Source organism: Nanorana parkeri, unplaced genomic scaffold, assembly GCF_000935625.1.
Source record: "Nanorana parkeri isolate BGI_ZX_2015 unplaced genomic scaffold, ASM93562v1 scaffold227, whole genome shotgun sequence".
NCBI lineage: Eukaryota > Metazoa > Chordata > Amphibia > Anura > Dicroglossidae > Nanorana > Nanorana parkeri.
This window is the reverse complement of record NW_017306495.1, coordinates 1,626,995-1,648,924: the sequence shown is the minus strand read 5'-3', so window position 1 is coordinate 1,648,924 and position 21,930 is coordinate 1,626,995. Positions and strand designations below refer to the sequence as shown.

The following is a 21,930-nucleotide window of genomic DNA, read 5'->3' as shown; positions in this document are numbered from 1 at the left end:
GGGGGGGGGGGGGGGGGGGCTATCACGCCCATTATTATTATTTTAAGTTAGCTTTAAGATTGCTTACCACTAGCAGCCAGCGGGTGATGAGCTTTATACAAGAACGGCCTTTTCCAAATTTAAAGGAGATCTATGAGGTGAGTGAAAATTACTCATTCTCATAGTTAGAGCCGACCTGTGACAATGAAACTGTCACACGTCGGCTCTATAGATTGGGAAGTGAGCGAACACATACCGACGCTCGCTCACTTTCCGATCATCTCCCTGCAGAGAGCGGTCAGTCACTGCTCCCGGCAAGGTTTCCCCCCCTTCCCTCTCCGATCCTCCAGTGCTGACTGGAGGGATAGACGGGAGGTGGTGGGCACAGCTGGCTGTACCTCTAGATATGCAGAGCCCGCAGTCACTCACGCAGCTGGGTGGATCTCGACAACATTGTCGGGATCTGTCGCGGCTGCAGCGCTCTAAGTATATCGTGGGCAATAGCCCGCGATATACTGAGCTTTGAGTCTCAGGAGGACGCTAGTATATGTCCTCCCGAGACCCTTAAGAGAACTATGGGATAAAAAGGTTACCCCATAGTTCTCTTTTAAAGGAGAACTATGAGATGAGTGATTTCCACTCACCTCATAGTTCTAGCCGACCTGTGACAATGAAATGTCACAGGTCGGCTCAGTAGATCGGGAGGTGAACGAACACATACCGGGTTCGCTCACCTCTCGATCCTGTCACGGCTCTCTGCCGTGACAGGGGGAGGGGCTGGATTCCCCTCTCCCCGCTCCGATCTGCCAGCGCTGACTGGCGGAACGGACGGGGGAGGGGCGGGTACAGCTGGCTTTGCCTCTAGATAGGCAGAGCCACCTGTCACTCACGCAGATGGGCGGATCCCGACGTCCATGTCGGGATCCGCTCCGGCTGCGGCGTCTCAGTATACTGAGCTTAGGGTAACGGGAGGACGCTAGTTTGTGTCCTCCCGTTACCCTAAGGAGAACTATGGGGAAAAACACTGACCCCATAGTTCTCCTTTAATGAACAGCTATTGAAGTAAACTTGAAGAGCAAGAGAGATCAGATGACACATGTGGTCTCACAAAGGAGGGATATATCCCCTTCATTAAGACAGGCCGACCCTCTCTGTTAATTTAAATATACATGGAGTGCTTCTAAAACATGCTGGCAGTGCTGGGCTTTATGAGAAAGCTCAGCGTTCTTCACAAACTGAGTGTCATGGATACACCCTTTATCTGATGTTAACTAGTAAAATACAGATTTAGATAAACAATAAAAATGATACCACAAGTCAGTTTATAAATGTGCAAACTCACACAATGTAAAATAAAAATAAATCAAAAACCATCAGAATTTCCCTTTAACATGCCCATACATGTCTGGTAGTTTTTATGATATAGACAATTGTAACCATTATAGATGATGGTCAATGTACAGTATATGTGTGTATTATATTGGGCTCTCTAGGTAGTTTGTTTCCTGACTATCACACTAGGACAATGAATAGAATTATACACTGGAATTTATTTAAGTACTTCTGTTTAATGAGATAATAGGTGAATAAAATGACCAATTCTCACTCTCCAGTATATAGGTCTATTGCTTTAAAAACATGAACATTGGTCATTGTAATTAAAAAATCCCTATTTTTAAGAATGTTTCTTTCATTTGTTATTATCTAGTTATATTTTTTGCTCTTTAAAGATCTCTAGGTAGAGAAAAAACGTTTTCTTGCAGTGGATACCGCCACACTGCAAGGGTTAAGTCCTCATTTTAACTAGGAGGCTCAAATAAATCTGTATTAGTCACCTGATCCTCGATCCTCCAGCGGTGAGCAGTCACCTCTCTCCTCCTCCATTACGGCAATGTTCTGTCCCTCATCGTCCTCATGTCTAATGCAGGTCAGTGGACTTGCATAAGACGTGATGTCAACAGTGGTCCTTAGACTTCAGGAGCCCAGGGGAGAAAAGGCTACGTGGACTTGGCTAGCAGCCCAGAGAGAGCTGGCGGGACCAAGAATCAGGTGAGTAATACAGTTTTGTTTGAGCCCCCCTCACAAAATGAGCGCTTAACCCTTGCAGTGCGAGGATAGCCCCACTACAATAGTAAGTTGTTTTTTTGCCCAGAGTTCTTTCTTAGGTATAAATGCATAACAGTTTTTGGTCCCTGTTATCAGTCCCCTAAGGGCTGCTGAGATTGACCCCTAGTGGGTCCTCCATAGGGATCTATGGAGAATGCAGTCCAGAGAGGGGAAACAGGAAGTTCAGTTGGAGACTCTGTCACTGTCCTGTCTAATGCTTCCTCCATTGGGATCTATGGAGAATGCACTACATCTAGGGCAGTGGTTCTCGACCCTCGGGGGTCGAATGACGATTTGCCAGTGGTCGCCTAGTGGTTCTCGGCCGTGCCGCCTGGAGAGAAACACTTTCTCCCGGAAAGGTCGGGACCTTTCTCTGCTCTGTTTTTTTTTTTTAAATCGGGGGCTGCCGTAAGTCAGAAAAAAAAAACCCACCATAGGAATGCATAGCTAGATTCCTATTGGCTATTTCACTTTGCAAAAGCCAATAGCAAACTAGCTATTGCACCCACCCCCTGATGCTACCAATCAGCAGAGGGGGACCTGAAGTTCTCCATTAGGTCCCCTTCTAGTGATTGACAGCAGCAGAGTGCGGGTACAATATGTATGTATTCAAGCACAAAAAATATGTAAAACACACCTCTAGCTCTGCATTCCATTTTCCCGTTTCGCAGCTGCAGAGATCGGGAAATGTCTCAGTTCCTGTGATTGGCACTGCACACTGTCAGCTTCCTGGCAGGCTCGGCACGTGGAGCTGCGAACATGCCCGAGCCCATCCCTATCAGTGACAGTACTGCGGAGTATGTACCTCATACGTTATATAGCCACACACATTAAATCAAATTCTTATAGTTCAAGCTGCAGAGCCCGGTCCTGTCTTTGCCTATAGCAGTGGTTCTCAACCTGTGGGTCGCTGTGCAAGGTGAGAGTCCTCCTGAGCTCTCTCCTAGCACAGCAGTGTCAGTTCTCCCGCCACGCCTCCAGATGTCGCTGCAGCAGCCGCGCCATCCCTAAATTTTACCTTTGGGGGTCACCACAACTTGGCAAATGTTACCAAGGGGTCCCGGCCCTAGAAAGGTTGAGAACCACTGATCTAGGGGAAAAATTGAAGTTCAGCTGATGACATTATTACTGCACTCCTAGTGGTTACTCCATAATAAAATATGGATAATGCCCTTCAGGAAAGGGGAGAGGGACAGGATAGTTAGCATATTGCAATGCTGTGAGTGTCACAGGGTCATGAAGTAAGGGGAAATCTCAATTCTCAATGGACACCCAGCAATAAAATATTTAACGCTTACACACCCTGTCCAAACAAAGCCAAAAATTGGCATCCCGCGTGAAAAAATTCAGAACACTTCTTAGTATTGAAAGTCTGGTTTTATACCAACCAATCAGATTCATTTTACTGACATCAAACACCGGAAATCTACCGTATTTTGCTTGTATGGGCTACTGCAGTTTGCACGTCATTTGCACTGCATTCCTCTTTGCACCGCCATTTGAAATAAACCAACTAGCAAAAGACAAGTGCCACTATGTTGTGTGAATTAGTACAATAACTGTATGTATTAATTCATACCATAACATTTGTATAGTTACAGTTTCTAAGCAGGATGGGTCCAGAGACAAGGAAGCCGTCGCTGGCCCGGTTGAATATCTCCACTGTTCTGCAAGTTACTGCCACCCTGTGATCAATCACAGCTTAACAAAGTGCATCATTAAATAACACAGAACATAATCAATGCTTAGCTGCTGATCTGGAATACATTGATGGTCTGTAAATTCAAATGGTACAAATTAATATTAAAACTTAAATGTCTGGAGACATTTATGGCCAAAAATATGGATGTTTGTTGACTAGCCAGAACCGAGGTAGACTGTGAAAGCACCAAAAGTATGGAGTTGTAGTATGATTGACAGTTTAATACCCTTTTATTGGTTTTAGAATTGAACTGCAGGCAACCAATGACATCTGTCTTTGCCTGTAGGCACTCAACCCAGTAACAGTTTAAAGAGCACTTGTAGGCCAGAGAAAATGATATGCTGTAGTGGGGAAACTGGAAGACATGCAAAAGTTTTAAGTTTTTTTAGAAGGCTGATACTAAATGTATCTACGTAGACAACGTGCCCCACCTTCATATAATTTCCTGATTACACCTGGATTGCCTAAATCTGGGGCACTCCCACACCCAAATAAACCCTGACTTTTGCATATAAAAGGTATGTGATAGTCATCCCTGTCCAGCTCCTACAACTTCTTATTGGTCAATTAGCGGGGTGCTGAAGAGGCAATGGGATCTTATGGTAGGCACCTCCCAATGCTAGTGCTGATGTTGTGCAAATGCTGCCCCTTCTGCTCTACTCATTGCCCTATTGTGGTCACCCATCACACATTGTACTTAATAGGGAAGTAAGGGTAGCAGGAATGGGCAGCCACCATGTGACCATTGCGGTTCTGGTTGTTTTTTTTTATGCACTATTAAGCAACATGGGTATTTTTGGTCCTATAACTGAGAAATGTTTGCAGTAAGAACTTGCTGCTGCTACAGGACCTTGACAGGGTCTATACATTTATATAAAAAAATAATATTATTATTATATTATTACATATAATATTAGTTTAAAGAGAAACACCAGGAATGTAAAAGATTTCCCCACTGCAAGAGTTACCTACTCATTTTGGTCTAGGGGCGCAAATAAAACTGTATTACTCACTGGTCCTATGTTTTGCCGGTTCCCTAAGGGCTGCTAGACTAGTCCCTGTAGCCTTATCTCGTCTTGGCTCCAGAGGTCTAAGGACTGCTGATGTCATCATGTCTTATGCAAGTCCATTGACCTGCATTAGGCGTGAGGATGTTGAGAGACATACCATAGCCATAATGGAGGGAGAGAGAGGTGAGCGATAACCACCAGAGGACTGAGAATCAGGTGACTAATACAGCCTTATTTGAGCCCCATAGTTGAATCGTGCACTTAACCCTTGCAGTGCGGAGGTAGTCCCACTGCAAGGGTGTTTTTTTCTCACCTGATCCTCGATCCTGCCTGGGTGCTAGACCGATTCCTGCAGTGTCTTCTTCCCCAGGCTCTGGCGGTCTAAGCCCCTCTTACATCATCATGTCTTATGCATTCTATCCACCTGCATTAGACATGAGGACTCCGAGAGACATACCATACCAAGCCAAAGTGGAGGAGGAGAGAGGTGAGCACTCACTGCTGCAGGACTAAGGATCAGTATATCTTATATATTAGGGCCCTTAGACCTAAACAACAAGTTAACCCTTGCAGTGCAGAGGTAGCCCGACAGCTAGGGTTAACTTTGTACATTCCTGGAGTTCTTCTTTAAAGCTGTTAGACAGTTTTACTGACCAATTGTGAGTTGAGAAAGTGGGAATATCCATGACAGTGCTTGACTTTATTGACTTAAAATTGAGATTTGCACATTAGAATGCCTGAACATTTGCTGAAGCAAAATATATACCAAATAATCATTGAAAAGGCTATATATTCCCTAAATGAGGTTAAAACTATTCTCTTTGTCTCTCTTTCTCTTTTCTGCAGTCCTGGCATTACTTAAGAGTAATGTAGACCCCAACCTGAGTAATGAAGATGGCTTGACTGCTCTACATCAGGTATGTGGAAACATATTTTGTGCAACTGAGACTACACCCCAAACTGCCATTCATAGTAAGGTGGCTCTATCATTAAAATTCACACTTCACTTGAATCAATGGGGCATATGTCAGCATGACCAAACCACATTATAATTTGGTGTAATAAGCAATAAGAAGGAGCTCCTGAGCTCCTTCATTTGAACTAAAGGCAACCTCAACCACATGGTTTCTGATCACCCTGAGCGTTATGGGATGGTTACAGATGGCAGGGGCCTACCGGGTTCCACTGATAACTAAAATATTATTTTATGGACTTGCACTTTAACACATACTGATAAGACTCTTCATGTTAAACTGATCATGTCTATATCTAAAGGACATTTATTAAAGCCCAGCTCAATCCTGCCCCCCAATATTGACATTGACAGATCCTTTTCCTCCTCTTCTTCCTGAAGAAGTAAGCAGGTCCTGCAGCATTCTCCTGTAAGCCCAGGGAGAGGGTTCTTGATGCCCTGGGCACATAGGAAGTCGGTAAAATAACACTTGGCAACATTCAGAGTGGCACTGGGTCACAAAGCAGTGATTCTGCGGGGGACATTTTTCTGGAGTTGGCCTTCAAGACTACCGGTCATCTTTATGAGGAAATCCCTGGTCTTTGGTAGCTGGGTATTTATGTTGTAGTACTTAACTCTTTTGTAACACAAGGGTTAAGTGAAGCCGCTGCCATTTTTAACCACAAGAAAGAACTTCAGAGATTGCACATTCTCAGCACCCTACATAGTTCTGGGTATCAAGGCAGGCATTGTCTGCCACCCACTGCTTGTCCGTCTGCTCTTGTATCCTCGGTCTTAATTATACTGCTCTGTGTTCAATGCTGTTTTTCACATTGGTAGGAAAATAGATGGCCTTTGGGTCACTAGAGCCCGGACTCATGGGGATAAACAGAAGTCAGCATCAAGTTCCCATAATTATTAGAATAATGCCTTTGTCATATTTAAACAGCTAATAGAATATGTATACTTTCTTTATTACTGCTTTGTCTCACTCCCAACTATCAAGTGACCAGTGTAAGAAAAGGTTTCATTCCACCCAAAAGTGATTTTTCTTTTTGTAGAGCCTGCTGGGCTGAGACATACAGTAAAATACAAGATCAGCTCCTAAAGTTGGTCGTACACTGGTCACACTTTGGAAGAGTCGCAACAGCAATTCAACCAGTGTGTGGCTTCATCGATTTTCTAATTGACTTTTCCCATAGGGGCCAATCTAAAAATTCTCAGCCGAACAGTGACTGCAGTCAATCTGCCAGAATACAATAGACTGGCAAGGGGGGATTTCTGGACCCACTGGGCTGCTAGACGGATCCAGGCAGACTCTGCTCTGGAATTTCCCTCTGTGTCCTCACATGTAATACACTGTATTAGACCTGATGACTCACGGGTCATTGAACCACTGGAGCGGAGGGGGAGAGAGGCTGCTGGGACCGGTCTGGCAGCCAGGCGGGTCCAAGGATGAGGTGAGTATATCTTTTTTTATTTTAGACCCAAAACCAAAAGGAGAACTTAACCCTTGCAGAGTAGAGGTTGCCCCACTGCACGGGTTAATTTGTCACTTTCCTGGAGTTGTTCTTTAACTAATCTACCAATGACAGGTTGACAGCGATCCAAGGCTCCTCTAGACATCATCACACACACAATGTACTCGGTACATCTGCTCAGTAGCAATGTGTTCTTAGAAAACCTGTCTAATTCAGGATTGTGAATTGAAGCGGCACACTCTGTTTAATTGTCCAGATACATCTTTATTCAATGTAGGGTTGATGGGATGCATTTTGGGGGCTCATACAAATACCCCCTTCATCGGGGCTGCCAAATCAGCTCCTGAAGGTCTCTATGCATTTTCACACACTGGACAAACCAGTGTCCAGTGTAATGCCATCACAGTCCTAATACATGTTCTACCTTAGTAAGCCCTAAGAAAGGGGGAATTTGTCTGAGCCCCTCGAAATGTATTGTTTATTGCTATATTGTCCCCTCAACCCTACATTAAATAAAGATGTATCTGGATTATTAAAGAGTGAGGCTCTTCAATTTACAATCCTGCAATATGACACTACAAATCAAGGAACAGTTGGAATCCTCTTGAATGTAGTAGCTTCCTGTCCGGTAGTCAGCTCACCGGCACTGACTCTTTCACATCCTAATTGGCCAGCCACACCAAAAGAACAAACCTTGTGGGTCCAGCATTTTTATTTCACTTCTTTCCAGTACTAGAAACTCTGTCTAGACATTGCCAGTAGTACACGATCTTGCTTAATTTGTACTGAACATGTGCTAAATAGTTTTACTTCCTTTAATGCATGTGAAAATGATTCCAATAACAGCCCAAGGCAATTCACCTTTGCTTTCAGAGCTACCACTAGTACAAGCTGGAATAGGATAATAAGTAATTTATCCTAGAGGTTGTGCGCTTAGTATCCATTAGGCAACGTTTTGCTTTGAACACCTAATGCATTCCATGTATTTAAAGAGTTTATTTATATGCATACCCTGTGACTTGTTTGTGACATAAGTTTACATAACAACCATATAACCTAAAGCAGAACTATACGTGCACATCATACTTGCACATTACGGCACACTTTTCTACTATAGCAGTGATGGTCAACCTTTTAGAGTCCGAGTGCCCAAACTGGTAAGATCTCATACTCGTTACGTCACATCTGGTGACTTGCCAGTAGATTTATACGAGTTGGTGCTAGTGCGCCAGCCGTTGCAGTTTCAGAATCCTCATCGAGTTCTCCAATTCCCGTCAGTGCTCCTGTGCGGCATCACAATCCTCGTCATTGCAAAGCAAAGGCAGCCAATCGGAGAGCATCTTCTGCTAACAGATTTCATGTTATGCCATCGGGTGGGCACGCAGATGCAGTAACGCCAATTGAAGAACTTGACACTGCTCTTGGATAGCCGCATAGGCGCACTGACGGGAGTTGGAGAACTCGATGAGCATTGTGAAGCCACACAGTTGCACTGACAGGAATTGGAGAACTCCACGAGGATTTTGTCACTGCCATGGCTGGCGCACACGCACTAGCACCATCTCATCAAAATCTCCTACTGGTAAGTCCCCCGACGTGACAAGTTGGAGATCTCAACGAGTTGGCCATTTAGATAGAACACCAGGACGGTTGGTCCTATTCACAGGGGCGGGCCTGGAGTGGGAGCTCCAGGCTCTCCTATGTTATTCCGGACCTGGGCTCGTGTGCCAGCAGAGAGGGCACGCATGCTATAGGTTTGCCGCCGCTGTACTAGAGTGTCCTCTACTAGTGCTGGGAGGGCACTGTCACGGCTCCTTTCACCGGCCACGGCCATCTTCTCTGTGTTGCTTCTCTTCATTCATTGAGCAGGCATGGATGATTTAAAACATTTGCATGCATACACTGTCTCCTGAACCCAGCTCCATTTTCAGCATGTGACAGTTGAGTGTAGACTGGACTGCGTAGTTTACATGCAAAATTAAGAATTTCTGTATGAAAGAGAATTTTTTTTGGCCAGAAGAGATTTTGCAGATCTTTGTTTCAAATAACTACATCCTAGCGCACTTTTATTTCATGAATTTAGTTTCTCTGTAAAAAGGACCAGAACTCTAAAAGCACAAGTAGATGAAAAATAATTAGTCACCAGTAATGACTTTGGTCTCCCCCCAGCTGATCTTTTTCCCATTACTAACTTACCATTGCCTTGTTCCACACTGTGTCTTTGTGTGGAGCGGGCTATCTTGGTAGAAGTGCAGAGCTTTGCTTCAACATGTCAGAGTTGACCCCTGATGACTACTGTGAAATTAGTATATAGCATCAAAAGAGGAGCAAAAAGCACATATCCACAGAATGAATAAAGCAGAAGCAGGGAGATCCTTGCACTACAGGCCCCCATGTGCAGCTTCCACTCCAACAAGCCCTCAAGATAATAGTGAGCAGCACAGTAATGACATCACCATTACCTTAAGTGACCTCACAATGCAAATATACAGCTATGAGGCTGAAGGCACATAGATGCCTACAAGACAAAAAAGTGCACTGGTATTTTACCATACATTACAGCTAAGTGCACATATTTGTTTATGATATAAGCAGGATGAGGAGAAGCTGACTTCAGGGTTCTCCAATGGGAGTTTGAGAAAGGAAATTGTAAATAAAAACCCTTAATGGGCCAAAATGCTACTGCGGGGTGCCATAGTTTGCAGGATACTAGCATGGAAAAAAAAAAAAGTTGTATAGGTGATTGACTTGTTTCCCCTTCTGATGACTATGGTTGCCTTTAAGTATTTGGATCGTTTGAAAAATTCCCATTAGTGGTTTGTGAATGTTGTCTGTACACCAACTTCTCTGTGTTTTGTGTGTCATGTGACCTGCCCATGAAGCTGCCCTAACACCTCTTTCTCCTTACTGTTGTGTCTGTACAGTGCCCTGAAATACCTACTGGTAGTGTGATGCTCTTGCATCTGACTATATTTAATATTCTGCAAATGCTGCCCATTTTCAGTCACTGTCTTTCCTGCATCACATCATCTGTACTGTCACTCTGTCCCCTCAGTGCTGCATTGATAACTATGAAGATCTTCTCAAGTTGCTGTTATCACATGGTGCTAATATTAATGTCACAGACAATGAGCTTTGGACTCCTCTGCATGCGGCGGCCACGTGTGGTCATACCAACCTGGTGCGGCTACTAATTCAGCAGTAAGTATGTTGTTCTATATTGTACTGCAATTTTTCTTGATTCTGCCCATCCCCAAAAGGGGAGGAATGGAATAGGGGCAGGGGGGCATTTGCTCACTCGACCAGTACTAATAAAATATGTTGGGTTAATATTTGATATAGTTATTCCAGATTTTAAAATTCCTTCTAGAGCAGCCATGTCACAGACTCACCAGGTAGAGGAGTTCTTTATCGGGCCATAGAGAACGCGCCTGCATCTACACATTAAAGGCGGCACCACATGTAGCTCTCAACTTTGACCACGGCACCAGGCAGCGATTGGCAGGTGGTGGGTGTGCACGCTCATCTGCACGGCTCTGGCATTATTTTATTGTACTTGGTATCCTTTATATTAAACTTTAAGGTTTACAACGTTGCAACATTTTAGTGACTGGGTCCACTTGTGTTCCTAATGTTTCATTGTAATTATTTGTCTCTTTCAGTGGGGCAGATCTGCTGGCAGTAAATGCAGATGGCAATATGGTGTATGATCTGTGCGAAGACGAAGCTACACTGAACATCATTGAGAATTTCATGACTTATAAAGGTGAACAGAGAGAAAGTTCCTACACCTTTTCTTCCTCTTTTGTCGCTGAAAGTCCTGTACACTTCCATAGAAACGTGATTTGCATTAAACAGTGACTACCAAACAGTGACTACCAAACATAAATGCATCTCATATTCACCAGTGACGTTCCTCATATTAAAGGAGAACTATGAGGTGAGTGTTTTTCACTCACCTCATAGTTCTAGCCGACCTGTGACAATGAGACTGTCACACGTCGGCTCAGTAGATCGGGAGGTGAGCGAACACATACCGGCTTTCGCTCACCTCTCGATCCTGTCACAGCTCTCTGCCGTGACAGGGGAGGGGCTGGATTTCCCCCTCCCCGCACTGATCTGCCAGCGCTGACTGGCGGATCGGACGGGGGAGGGGGCGGGTACAGCTGGCCAGCTGTCAGTCACGCAGCTGGGGGGATCCCGGCACTATTGTTGGGATCCGCTTCAGCTGCGGCGTCTCAGTATACCGCGAGCAGTTTTTTTGTGGCGTCTCAGTATACCGCGAGCTGCAGGTTGCGGTATACTGAGCCTAGGGTGACAGGAGGACGCTAGTTTGTGTCCTCCCGTTACCCTAAGGAGAACTATGGGGAAAAGCCTTAACCCCATAGTTCTCCTTTAACAGTATCAGATGTGTTTGGTAGGCTGGGCCTATGGAATGTAATGTATTGCAATTTACCAGCCCTTAGATATGGTGGCCACATTTTCTTCAGGTGTATTTTCCAGTTTTTCTACCTGGTGCTCTGGCCCATAACACATGTCCTGTCCTAGAGTGACAAATCTCACTCACTGTACTGTGTCTATGGAGGTGCAGCATTGTCACTCCAGGCTGCTCTCCTGATTTGGACTATAAACCTCTCCTCATCACCATTACCTAGGAAGGAGCTGTATTGTAGTTCTCAGAATATAGTTGGAAAAACTAATGCTATTAGATATCTGTTCAGTACACTGGAAGTTAGAAGGGCATTGGATTTCTATCAGGGTCAACAGATATTATGCTGTACTTGTAGATTGTACTTAGCCTAAAAAAAGAAAGTTCATGCAGCCACCACATCTGGTAAGCTGTAATATATTGCATTTTTGTTCTTAGGTTTAGGTGTACTTTAGGAAAATAGAAATAATGAGCAGCTGAAATGCTTAAGACTTTTCAAAGTGCCTTATAAAATCTAAGACCAATAATGCAGTCTTCCCCATTCCACATGAGGTCGGGGCACAAACAATAACCTGTACTGAGAGTAATATGGAGGCTGCTATGGCTGACCTCCAACTGAAAATGCTAGGTGCCTGCAATCTTGGTCTTAAATTGAAGCTGTACCTCATTTTAAACTCCTCAAAATGATGCCTAAGAGAAGATGCCACAACATGCCTGCTATTACCTTATTTAGCCAGAAAAGCTTCTCCTTTTCCACCTCTTTGATTTCATTTTACCTAGCTTTGCATAATTTTTCCAGCTCAATGATTAATTTAGAAAGTATTGAAGACTTTGGATCAGGATGACCGCCAATCCAATAGCATTTTAAAGGCGAGTTCAGCATTTACAGCTTACCTTTTTTTTCAGTACAGGTTTTCTTGAAATACCTCAGATTACACACATGCTTGTGAATGAATGGTATCATTAGCTTTTAAAAACAATAGTAGGCTGCATGTTAGCTTTGCTGGCTCTTTGACCATAATGTATATGACAACATACCACATTCCCTTTACTGATCCATTTTCTTTTCTTAGGCGTCACACAAGAAATGGTTAACGAAGCTCGTCAGGCTCCGGAGCGTTACATGCTAAGTGACATCAGAGCACTGGTAGGAGCCGGACAGGACCTGAACAGATCAGACATCCAAGGGGCCACTCTGGTGAGCTAGGTCATGTCTGGAAGTAGTACCCCTATCTGCCACAAGGGGAGCACTCAGCAGCTGTCCTCTTCATCCCACAGTACAGTTCACAGACAGCTTGCAATGAACATAACGTGTTTAAACAATAATCATACCTGATGCATTGCTGCTTTAACTGATGTGCTTGCAAAGTTATTTTCAATTGATTATTCAGTTTTCAGGAACTTTAACAAAGCACAGCGGTTGGGGAAATAATTGATTCAGAATAATCCATTAGATTTCTCTTTTTTTTTTTTTTTATTCTTTATTTATAAACCAACAGCAGAGAAACATCAATAAGAAAGGTTCAATCACCATATATAATCATTAGAATCGACCAAACATAGCAATGATACAATTACAATTGCAAATTAAAATAATGCAATATAACAGGTAATTGGCATAGCTGTGTATAAAAGGGGGCCACCCCCTGCTTGTGAAAAAACGTTGTCCCTTTTTTTGATTTGCCTACAGCAGATCTCTTTTTAATTGCATTTTTTTGGGGTTGTGTCAATAGAATCCGTTTGAGAAGCTTCTGAAATCATTAAAAAATTATTGAATGGTGCACTTGATGGTTAAATACACCACGCAGACACATACAGTATATGTGAAATGTTTTATTTGTAGCTCTGTTCATTCACTTCCTGTCCTGCTGCCTAGCTAGCAGTGTGACACCACTATTTCCTGTTGCAGATTTAGATCTTCCTGTGTTACCCGTCTGCACATTGGACTGTAAATTAACATTCTCCTGTAAACTAACAAGCCCCCCCCCCCTTTTCCCAGTGCCTGACATTACGTTGATTGAAAGCATTGCCCTGTGCAGTAGAGCCTGGTTGACTTGCAGAGCTGTCTACTCTCATTTTAAAACCAGGACAGAAAGTGATCTTTTCATGAAATCTCTGAGGAAAACACATTTTGGGGTATATTTATAAAAATTGGAGCAAAAACTGGAGCAGCTGTGCATGGCAACCAATCAGCTTCTCCCTTCAGTTTGTTCAGTTAAGATTTGAAAATGCAAAAGATAAGCCGATTGGATGCCATGCACAGCTGCTCCAGATTTTGTCTGCTCCAGCTTTGATAAATTCCCCTCATTATATTTGGTAGGAAAGAGTTAAATTCTAGTTATGTTTTTATTGCTGCCTCTACTTTCCTGTCTCAGTAGCAGCCACACAACCCATTTCTACCGGAGTGACAGGAAAATCTTCCCCCTCATTATAAAACATTGGGCCCATTCAGGCTTTGAAAAATAGTGATGTAAAACCTGTGTTCTTCCTCTACAGCTGCATATTGCATCTTCTCGAGGTTATGCAGAGGTAGCAGAGACGCTGCTTGAAAATGGGGCTCGAGTGGATGTGAAGGATCCGGACATGTGGGAACCTCTGCATGCTGCAGCATTTTGGGGCCAGGTGAAAACACATTTTGCTCAGACTGAAAGATTAGCAGAGAATCTGATGTCATTATGCCGGTATAAAGATAGTCTAACTAGGGTACATTAGCATTGCTGCCTAGCAACACAAGGCCATTGGGTTGGATGCTGCTGAATCTTATGTTTGCCTTGGTTTCCTGCAGGTGCTCTACTTTCCTTCTGTAGCCCGAAAAGCATATTGATAGTTGAAGTGGCTTTCATTAAGTTGTTTTGCTATGTGCCTAATTGTTAAGCTAAACAATTAAGGTGCCTACAGACATTATAGAACTTTCACCTGATCTGGCCAGATTGGGGACCATTTGTGTGTTTGTAGGCACCTGGCGGATTCTATTGGATAATAATTAGCTTTTGCTAAGAAAATCCTACTGTCCAGCAAAAGTGATGGTAAGAGTATATCACGTACCTGTTTGGGGACTGGATGCGGGGGGAGGCTTCCCTTGCACCTCGTGTCCTAAGGACTCTGGAAGTGGGGACAGAATCCTGGCAGACAACGAGTGGCATGGGTGCCAGTGGTGTTATCACCGTGCAAGCCGAAGATCTGGTTCTGCAGCAGGGCTGGGGTAACCCGAAGTCCAATGTCGACAGGCCGAGGTTACACCGAGCAGGCAGAGAAGGTACACAAGGAGGAGGCAAAGGCAGTCCAGTAAAACAATCCGTGGTCAAGGGCATAGGCAAGCAAGAATGGTCAAACAATTCGAGGTCAAGGGCAGGCTGCAGGCAAACAAGGTCAAAGTAAATCCGGGTTGAGACAAACAGGCAAGAATCACAGGAACTCAGAACAAGGAACACCAGACGTCCGGCGGTTGAAGAGACATTCCAGCAATGAGGCAGTGTGCAGTCTGAGCTTAAATAGGGCAGATAATAGCTGGAGAGCGTCACTTCCTGTGCGCCATTTAGCGTGCTTTTCCGCGCCCAATCAGTGGCGTGAGCATGCGCGCAAGTGTAGTACGAGAACTGGGATTTGGCGCATGTGCGGAAGCATCTGGTCTCTGACAGAGTAGTTGGGACCAATGCTGGATTGATACTTTCTTCTTCCCCAGGCCTCAGTGACAGTGGTCACCAGAACAAATAGAACGTGAGTCTACCTAGTGGGCCAGTAAAAAAGTAAAAACCTTTTAGCTATACATATATTTAAAGCAAGGTTGCTCATATTTTGGGTGGGTAGTTTCTGTGCAATTCTTTGTAGATCTCCGCACAAAATTATAATTTTTAAAAAATCATCTCTACTGGTAAATCTCCAGATTTAAGGGCATCTACAACTCAAATCGTCTGAACAGTGTAACATTATCATTCCTTGCTGGAAGCAATGCATGGTGAGATATGTAGTCTTGAGAAATGGAGATTGCATTAAAATAAACAGCAGGGAATAGGCGCAAAGCACACTAGGAGTCCAGGAAGTTGGTGAAAGTGAAGGGCAGACGGAAGGCAGCACTACATAAAAGGGATTTTTTCAAGCTTTGAACGCATTATGAAAAACAACTCCAGTATGTATTCCTATTACAATGCTGATGTTATAGCAGGAGAGGATATGCTGGGACTTTACTTTAATGCTTTGTGCCTGTTTCAGATCTATGTGGCAGAGATTTTGGTCTCACATGGAGCTAGTCTGAGCAGCAAGACCTCCTTGGATGAAACTCCTCTTGGTGAGTCTAGGTTTCCATTCTTTTTATTAGGTTTATTTCCTGTCTATGTAAGCATGCCAGTACTGATAAACATTATTAGGACATGTGCCAATGAGCAAATGCAGCTTTCTTTCTTGTCTTCCACTTGCATTTGACATCAGTCTGAGACGCTTATTTATTGACAAGTACATTTGATCTGCATTTGATTTCCTTTGAACCACCTGAGTCCCCTGGCCTCAGACCGTTTTTTTTGTTTTAGTGATGTCTCAGATCCACACATTCATTTAGCATTTGTAGTCTACCCTATGATAGGATAGGGAGGGAGGATAGGGTTTTAGTTTGGTAGCAGATTTGCATACATATATCTTACATAATTACATTATTTGTGCACACTCATATACCCCAAAATATAATGAACAAAGTCCATTGAATAAAATTATATAAGTGCAGCTCTTATGTAAAGTATCAGAATGGTATCAGAGTGCATGTGTTTTACTTTAGGTGAGCTTTATTCCCCTCTTCAATGCTACATTGTGCAGGGAAAAAAAAAACAGTTTGCATAAATTGTTAGGATAGCTTTAAGATAGGATAAAGTAAGGTTGGTGAGGGCACAAATTAGCACAACAGCATTTTTTTAACTGGGTTGCAATTGCTAACAATTTTAATGAAATAGAGTTCACTTAGTTGAGCATTTGATTCTTCCGCAGTAAATGCAAACCTCATTCTCATTTACAGTGTGCTCCTATGGCGTGATCTGTAGAAGGATTGGACGCCCAGGAGCTAACCGTTTCAGCTTCTGGGCATTGCACTGGGTCCCAGATGTCACTAACAGTTGCTGAGTCCAAGTACCATTTTGTAACAGCACTGGTACAAACTGCCGATGTCCCTGTGGCGTTTTAAAACGGCACCCGGGACTCAAGTTGTTAAGCTGCACCACCCTGCTTCAAGCCGCTTTTGTACTCTCATTAGCTTGCAAGGGAAGAAAAGCAGTTCTGATGCGAGCAAAAACGGGTTGACACAGGCTCTTAAAGTTGCAAAGCAAAGAGCCAGGTGCATCATTGCACCAGGACATTAAGAATTATACCTTGTATACCTGATTAGTCATCATTTTAGTTTTCAATATTTAATTTCTGTGTGTTACCACATTTTCCCCACACTTCCTGTTCCTGTGACATCATAACAAGCAATGGGGGTGCTTAACAGGAAAGCCCAGGCAGCAAAAAATCATTCTTAGCAGTGCTAATGCTTTTCCACTCTACTACAAAGTGTCTCCTTTGTCATCCGAATCATTTGTATTCTCTCCCTAGATTTGTGTGAAGATGAGGAGCTGCGTTCTCTGCTGCTGGAGCTGAAGCACAAGCATGACCTCATTATGAAGTCTCAGCAAAAGAACAAGTCCTCTCTGAGCCGCAGGAGCTCCAGCACTGGAAGCCATGGGTCAGTACTGGGGAATATGGTGGCTCAGTGGCACACACACCCTCCAATGCCATGTTGGAAGGCTTCTTGGCTGTAGTGAAAAAACATTATGGTTTTAAATATAAATGGCTATCCTCATCTCCGGGTCAGCAAATGTGCCTAAGACCACTGTTACTTTCTATGGTTCCTTGTGTCGAAAGTGGCAAATTTTAGACTAGCAGTGCAGGGGTAGAGAAAAATCTGAAAAGTTCATGCATGTAAAGGTGCCCTTGTGGCCTTTATGGATCACACAGACTGCTGGGATCTGGGTCAGTTTACTGTTGTGTCCTCAGAGTGTTCTCTGCATAAAGCTGGTCAATGCCCCATTTTTGTCAATTCTGTTGGCACACCCCCACTCGACAAAAGTGGAATTTTCAATCAACTTTTGTCCAAGCAACTGGTCTGAAAATTTCTGGCCAAACGGGTTTTTAGAGGCTGCTGAAAACAATTGCCAGCATGGGAAGGGGAATGGGGTCAGTCATGTAACCATGCTCTCCTCCTCCCCTAATATTTTTCCCCATAATATTAAAGAGTACCTGAGCCCAGACTTTGGACATTAAGGTGTTTAAATATTCTTAACAAACACCAAAACAACTTTTTTTAAAAGCCGTGACCTCTGCAGCTGCTGGCACTGTGGAGAAATTAGTCTTCCAAGTTCATGTTCATATTTTCTTGTTGAAAATATTGGTCATTTCTATGCTGGGTTGGTGCAAAAAGCACCAGTTGCCTTCATCCAATAAAAGCATGACAGCTCTAAATTTACAATTTCAGCCCAGCTACATGCCCTGAAGATTGTATAGCTTAGAATCTTTTTAACATGAGAGAAGCCTGAGCTTTAGTGAGATCCTTCTCCTTCATTTTAAAGCTGTATGAGCGCCTGGCTATGGCCAGATGTTTAGTCTATTGTCTACCACAATCTACAAAGGAAGTCAAGTCTGATACCTGAAGGTCAGAGTGGTTTCGTTAACTCGCAGGTTTCTATTTTTGAATCATTCAACATTTACTCTGTTCAACAAGAAGTGTAGGACAAATATGACAATATCCTGTTATGATAGGAAGCATCTGGTTAACTATTTGCTATAAGGGTATGTGCGTACATGGCTGTGTAAAATTGTGTAGTGGTCTGCACATTGCCTATAAAACCAAAACATTATTGTGATGGGATACCAAGGCCGGCGAAGCAAACTGTGGATCACAATGTGACTTCTCGACTAAATCTTTATAGAATACAGACTTTAATGGGCCATTTATCCATACACATCCCTAATTCCACAGATTTAACTTCTCTTCACATAAGTTACTTTCAACACATTAGCTGGCTAAATACAAAACTATAGATAACACAAATACACATTGGGGGAATTTATCAAAACTGGAGCAGGCAAATCTGGAGTAGATTTGCACTGCAGACAATCAGCTACTCTCTCTCTTTTTCAAATCTTACCTGAGCAAACTGAAGAGAGAAGCTCATAGTTATAGCAAGCTGTTAACCTTTTTAATGCCGGAGGTGTTTCTGCCCACATTTCTTCTTTAAGAGAGACCAAATGGAGAGGCTATGCATAAAAAGCAAGATGTTTAGTCATTACAGTATGTCATTTAGTATGTGGCCAGAGTACCCTCCCCTCTTCCGACTTAACTTTAGCCACCCATGTTTCCAGCAAAGCCCCATCTAGATTAAGAAAAAAAAGAACCAAAAAGGCCCAATATCTTACCTGTATCTGCGGTTATGTGGCATGTTGGATCACAGGTCTTCTTTCTATGGGCACTTCTTCGAGCACTCATGTCCCTCTCTGGTGACATAGTTGTTTCCCATTGGCCAAAAGAAGAGTCCATCGGTCAGGTCCTCACAGGGTCCTGAAGACCCCAGCGGTGTCCTGATGACATCACAAAGAGAGGTGACAACAAGACTGATCGTCAGTGGGTCTGGATCATGGGGCTCCACCAGTGGTAGAGACACCATGGAGGCAACATGATGGTGGAGTAAAAAAATGGGATTAGAAGTTCTTTTTTTCTGGTTGGTAGGTTGGATAGAGATTGCTTTTGCTTAGAGATTGGCTTTCATAAACATACAGTTAGATTCAGGAGAAAATAGGACAACTGTCCCCAACTATCCAGAACCACCTGCATCTGTCCAAAATCTAACTAGTTTTAAGCAGGGCAGCACTGCTTCAATCATGCACCTGCATAAATATAAGTACATATGCAATCAGCTTTGTCTTGTTCTGTGGCTGTCACAATAATGTATCCTTCCCTGTTGATTTTATACATCTTCCAGTGATTTGACAGTTTGGTTGTTTCTCAGAAAGGTTGTCCGGCGTGCCAGCTTATCAGAAAGGACTAATATGTACAGACGGGAATATGAGAAGGAGGCCGTAGTGTGGCAATGTCTTGTATCAGCTGGGGAAACAGACGGAACACAAGAGGAAGAGGAAAGCAGCCCTGACCTACAGAGGGTAAGCAACACTCCTTAAAGCAACACAGTACGCAGCACTGAAATATCTACCATTAATAGGGGTCTTCAGTTCAAATCCAGACAAAGACACTATCTGCATGTTCTCCCTGTTCTTGCTTTCCTCCGGCTACTCTAGTTTCCTCCCACACTCTAAAGACATACTGGTAGATTTACTGGCTTAAATGAGCGTGCCCAAGATGGCTGCCTCACCTCCTAAGCGCTTTAAGTCCCCAGGTCGAAAAAGCGTAATAGAAATAGTAAATTAAATTAAATACTGTAGCCTGAGAAAAAGCTGATACGCAATGCAGATACCTATTGTCTCTCATGTGTCAAGAATGTCATAGTATACATACACCACACTGCACATTACCTTTTAAAGGAATAATTTATATGAGCCAGTCTATATTTAGGAGTGTATATATAAAAGAGCTCTGCGAACATCTACGTTTTAGGTTTGCAGCACGTTATGGCCAGCACCTTCCAAAAAAGGGAATTGTAAAATTGACTTTTGCCCAACCAGGTAATGACGGCAGGGTCACCTGCGGATGGAATTTCGGCCAATTCAGCAGGAAACAGCCGAAATTAAATTAGTGTATGACCAGCTTAAGTTAATAAAAAATGGCTTCGGCCTTAAAGTGTGTAAATCCCGGCAGATCAGTCTGATTGACATGGCAACAGTAAGAAGAATCAAAAAGTGCTGAATCACCATGTGCTTGTTATCACCCCCTAGTTAGTTAACTCCTAGGGGTTCAATAACTACACTTTAACATATTCTTCTTTAAAATCCTCTAGCCATTCTCCTAACCCCCTAAACTAATTTAGCCTAGAATCCAGCCCTGCACTCCCCCGTGCATACTCACCTCTCCGTGGCAGTGGCATCTTCCCGTGTGTTCTCTGGTGCCAGCCGCACCTGTGCAATAGCTTGCCATAGACATAAATGGAGCCATACTCTAACACTAGGGACACGAGAAGTATGGTGCCTTTCAAATCATCTAAAGGCAGTAAGTATGCACTGGGTTGGGGTAGAGTGGATTCTAAGTTAGATTCACTTAGGCTAAGGGAGTTACGCATGTATGCTGGAGGATATTTTAGAGAAGGCATATTTGTCATTGAGCATAAGGCTCTGTTCACACCTAGGCGTATTGAATATGCGCGTTTGTCACGCGTTTCATGACGTGCGTTTTTACCGCGATTCGCGACAAACGCGCGTTTCCGAGGGCTACTTGGCTGTATCCCAATGGAAACGCGCAACAAAAAACGCCGCAAAGAAGCTCATGTACCTTTTCAGGCGTAGGCCGTTTTGTAGCGCGTTCAGACGGGCTGAAATACGGCAAGGTGTGAACCTTACCCATAGAAAACAATGGGATTTTCATGTTTGAGCGTTTTGTAGAGCGTTGAACGCGCTACAAAACGTACAGGTGTGAACCAGGCCTAAGCAGACCTGAATCTACTGTATCACATACAACTCCAGGACCATGTAAATCCACCCTGAGTCATGATAAAAAGCACAGTGGGTGGGTATAATCACAGGTGGGAGAAACAAGCTTGCAGAATAGTGTGTGGGAGTGCAGCTCTGGAACCGTTAAAGCGCCTCTGACAATTACATCTGAAGATCTCATTATGTGGAGTATTATTTGTATGGCTGAGTAATCAGGTCTGTGGGTTCACTGCGGGTGCACTCATGTGTGGGGACTTCATATTCCGTGTGGGACTATGTGGATACAAAATGATGACTTCATCATGTGCATAGTCACTATTGGCCTGCTGTGTGACAGATAGTAGTGGTATCATCATATATGGAATCAGACTGTCCTAACGAGCAATGTGTAGAGCATAGTTGTGCCATTATCCATATGTAGGATATAGGCACAACTAAATAATTTGACAATATATATGTATATATGTTTATTTTGCGCATACAATAAGGCCAATGAAGGTAATAGAGTGTAGTGCATCCATTGGTATGGAATATCAGTTCTATAGGAACTACACCTATATTTGTAAATACTATCAGATCCCAGTATTGCTATCCAATGCCTCTTCAACCCAGCTACCTGGCCTTTTATGAAACTAACTATTGTGGCTCTAATTATCTATTAT

At 43.4% G+C, this 21,930-nt stretch overlaps 1 protein-coding gene across 1 annotated transcript in view; it reads left to right on the top strand.

Moving 5' to 3' along the window:
- The window catches only part of PPP1R16B (protein phosphatase 1 regulatory subunit 16B), a 48,235-nt gene that overhangs the window by 23,384 nt on the left and 2,921 nt on the right, over positions 1–21,930 (top strand). The window contains exons 3-10 of the mRNA XM_018556178.1: positions 5,644–5,714; positions 10,286–10,431; positions 10,893–10,996; positions 12,733–12,857; positions 14,156–14,281; positions 15,869–15,944; positions 17,231–17,360; positions 19,681–19,831. Coding sequence (XP_018411680.1) covers positions 5,644–5,714; positions 10,286–10,431; positions 10,893–10,996; positions 12,733–12,857; positions 14,156–14,281; positions 15,869–15,944; positions 17,231–17,360; positions 19,681–19,831 — 929 coding nt within the window. The remainder of the gene's footprint in view (positions 1–5,643; positions 5,715–10,285; positions 10,432–10,892; positions 10,997–12,732; positions 12,858–14,155; positions 14,282–15,868; positions 15,945–17,230; positions 17,361–19,680; positions 19,832–21,930) is intronic.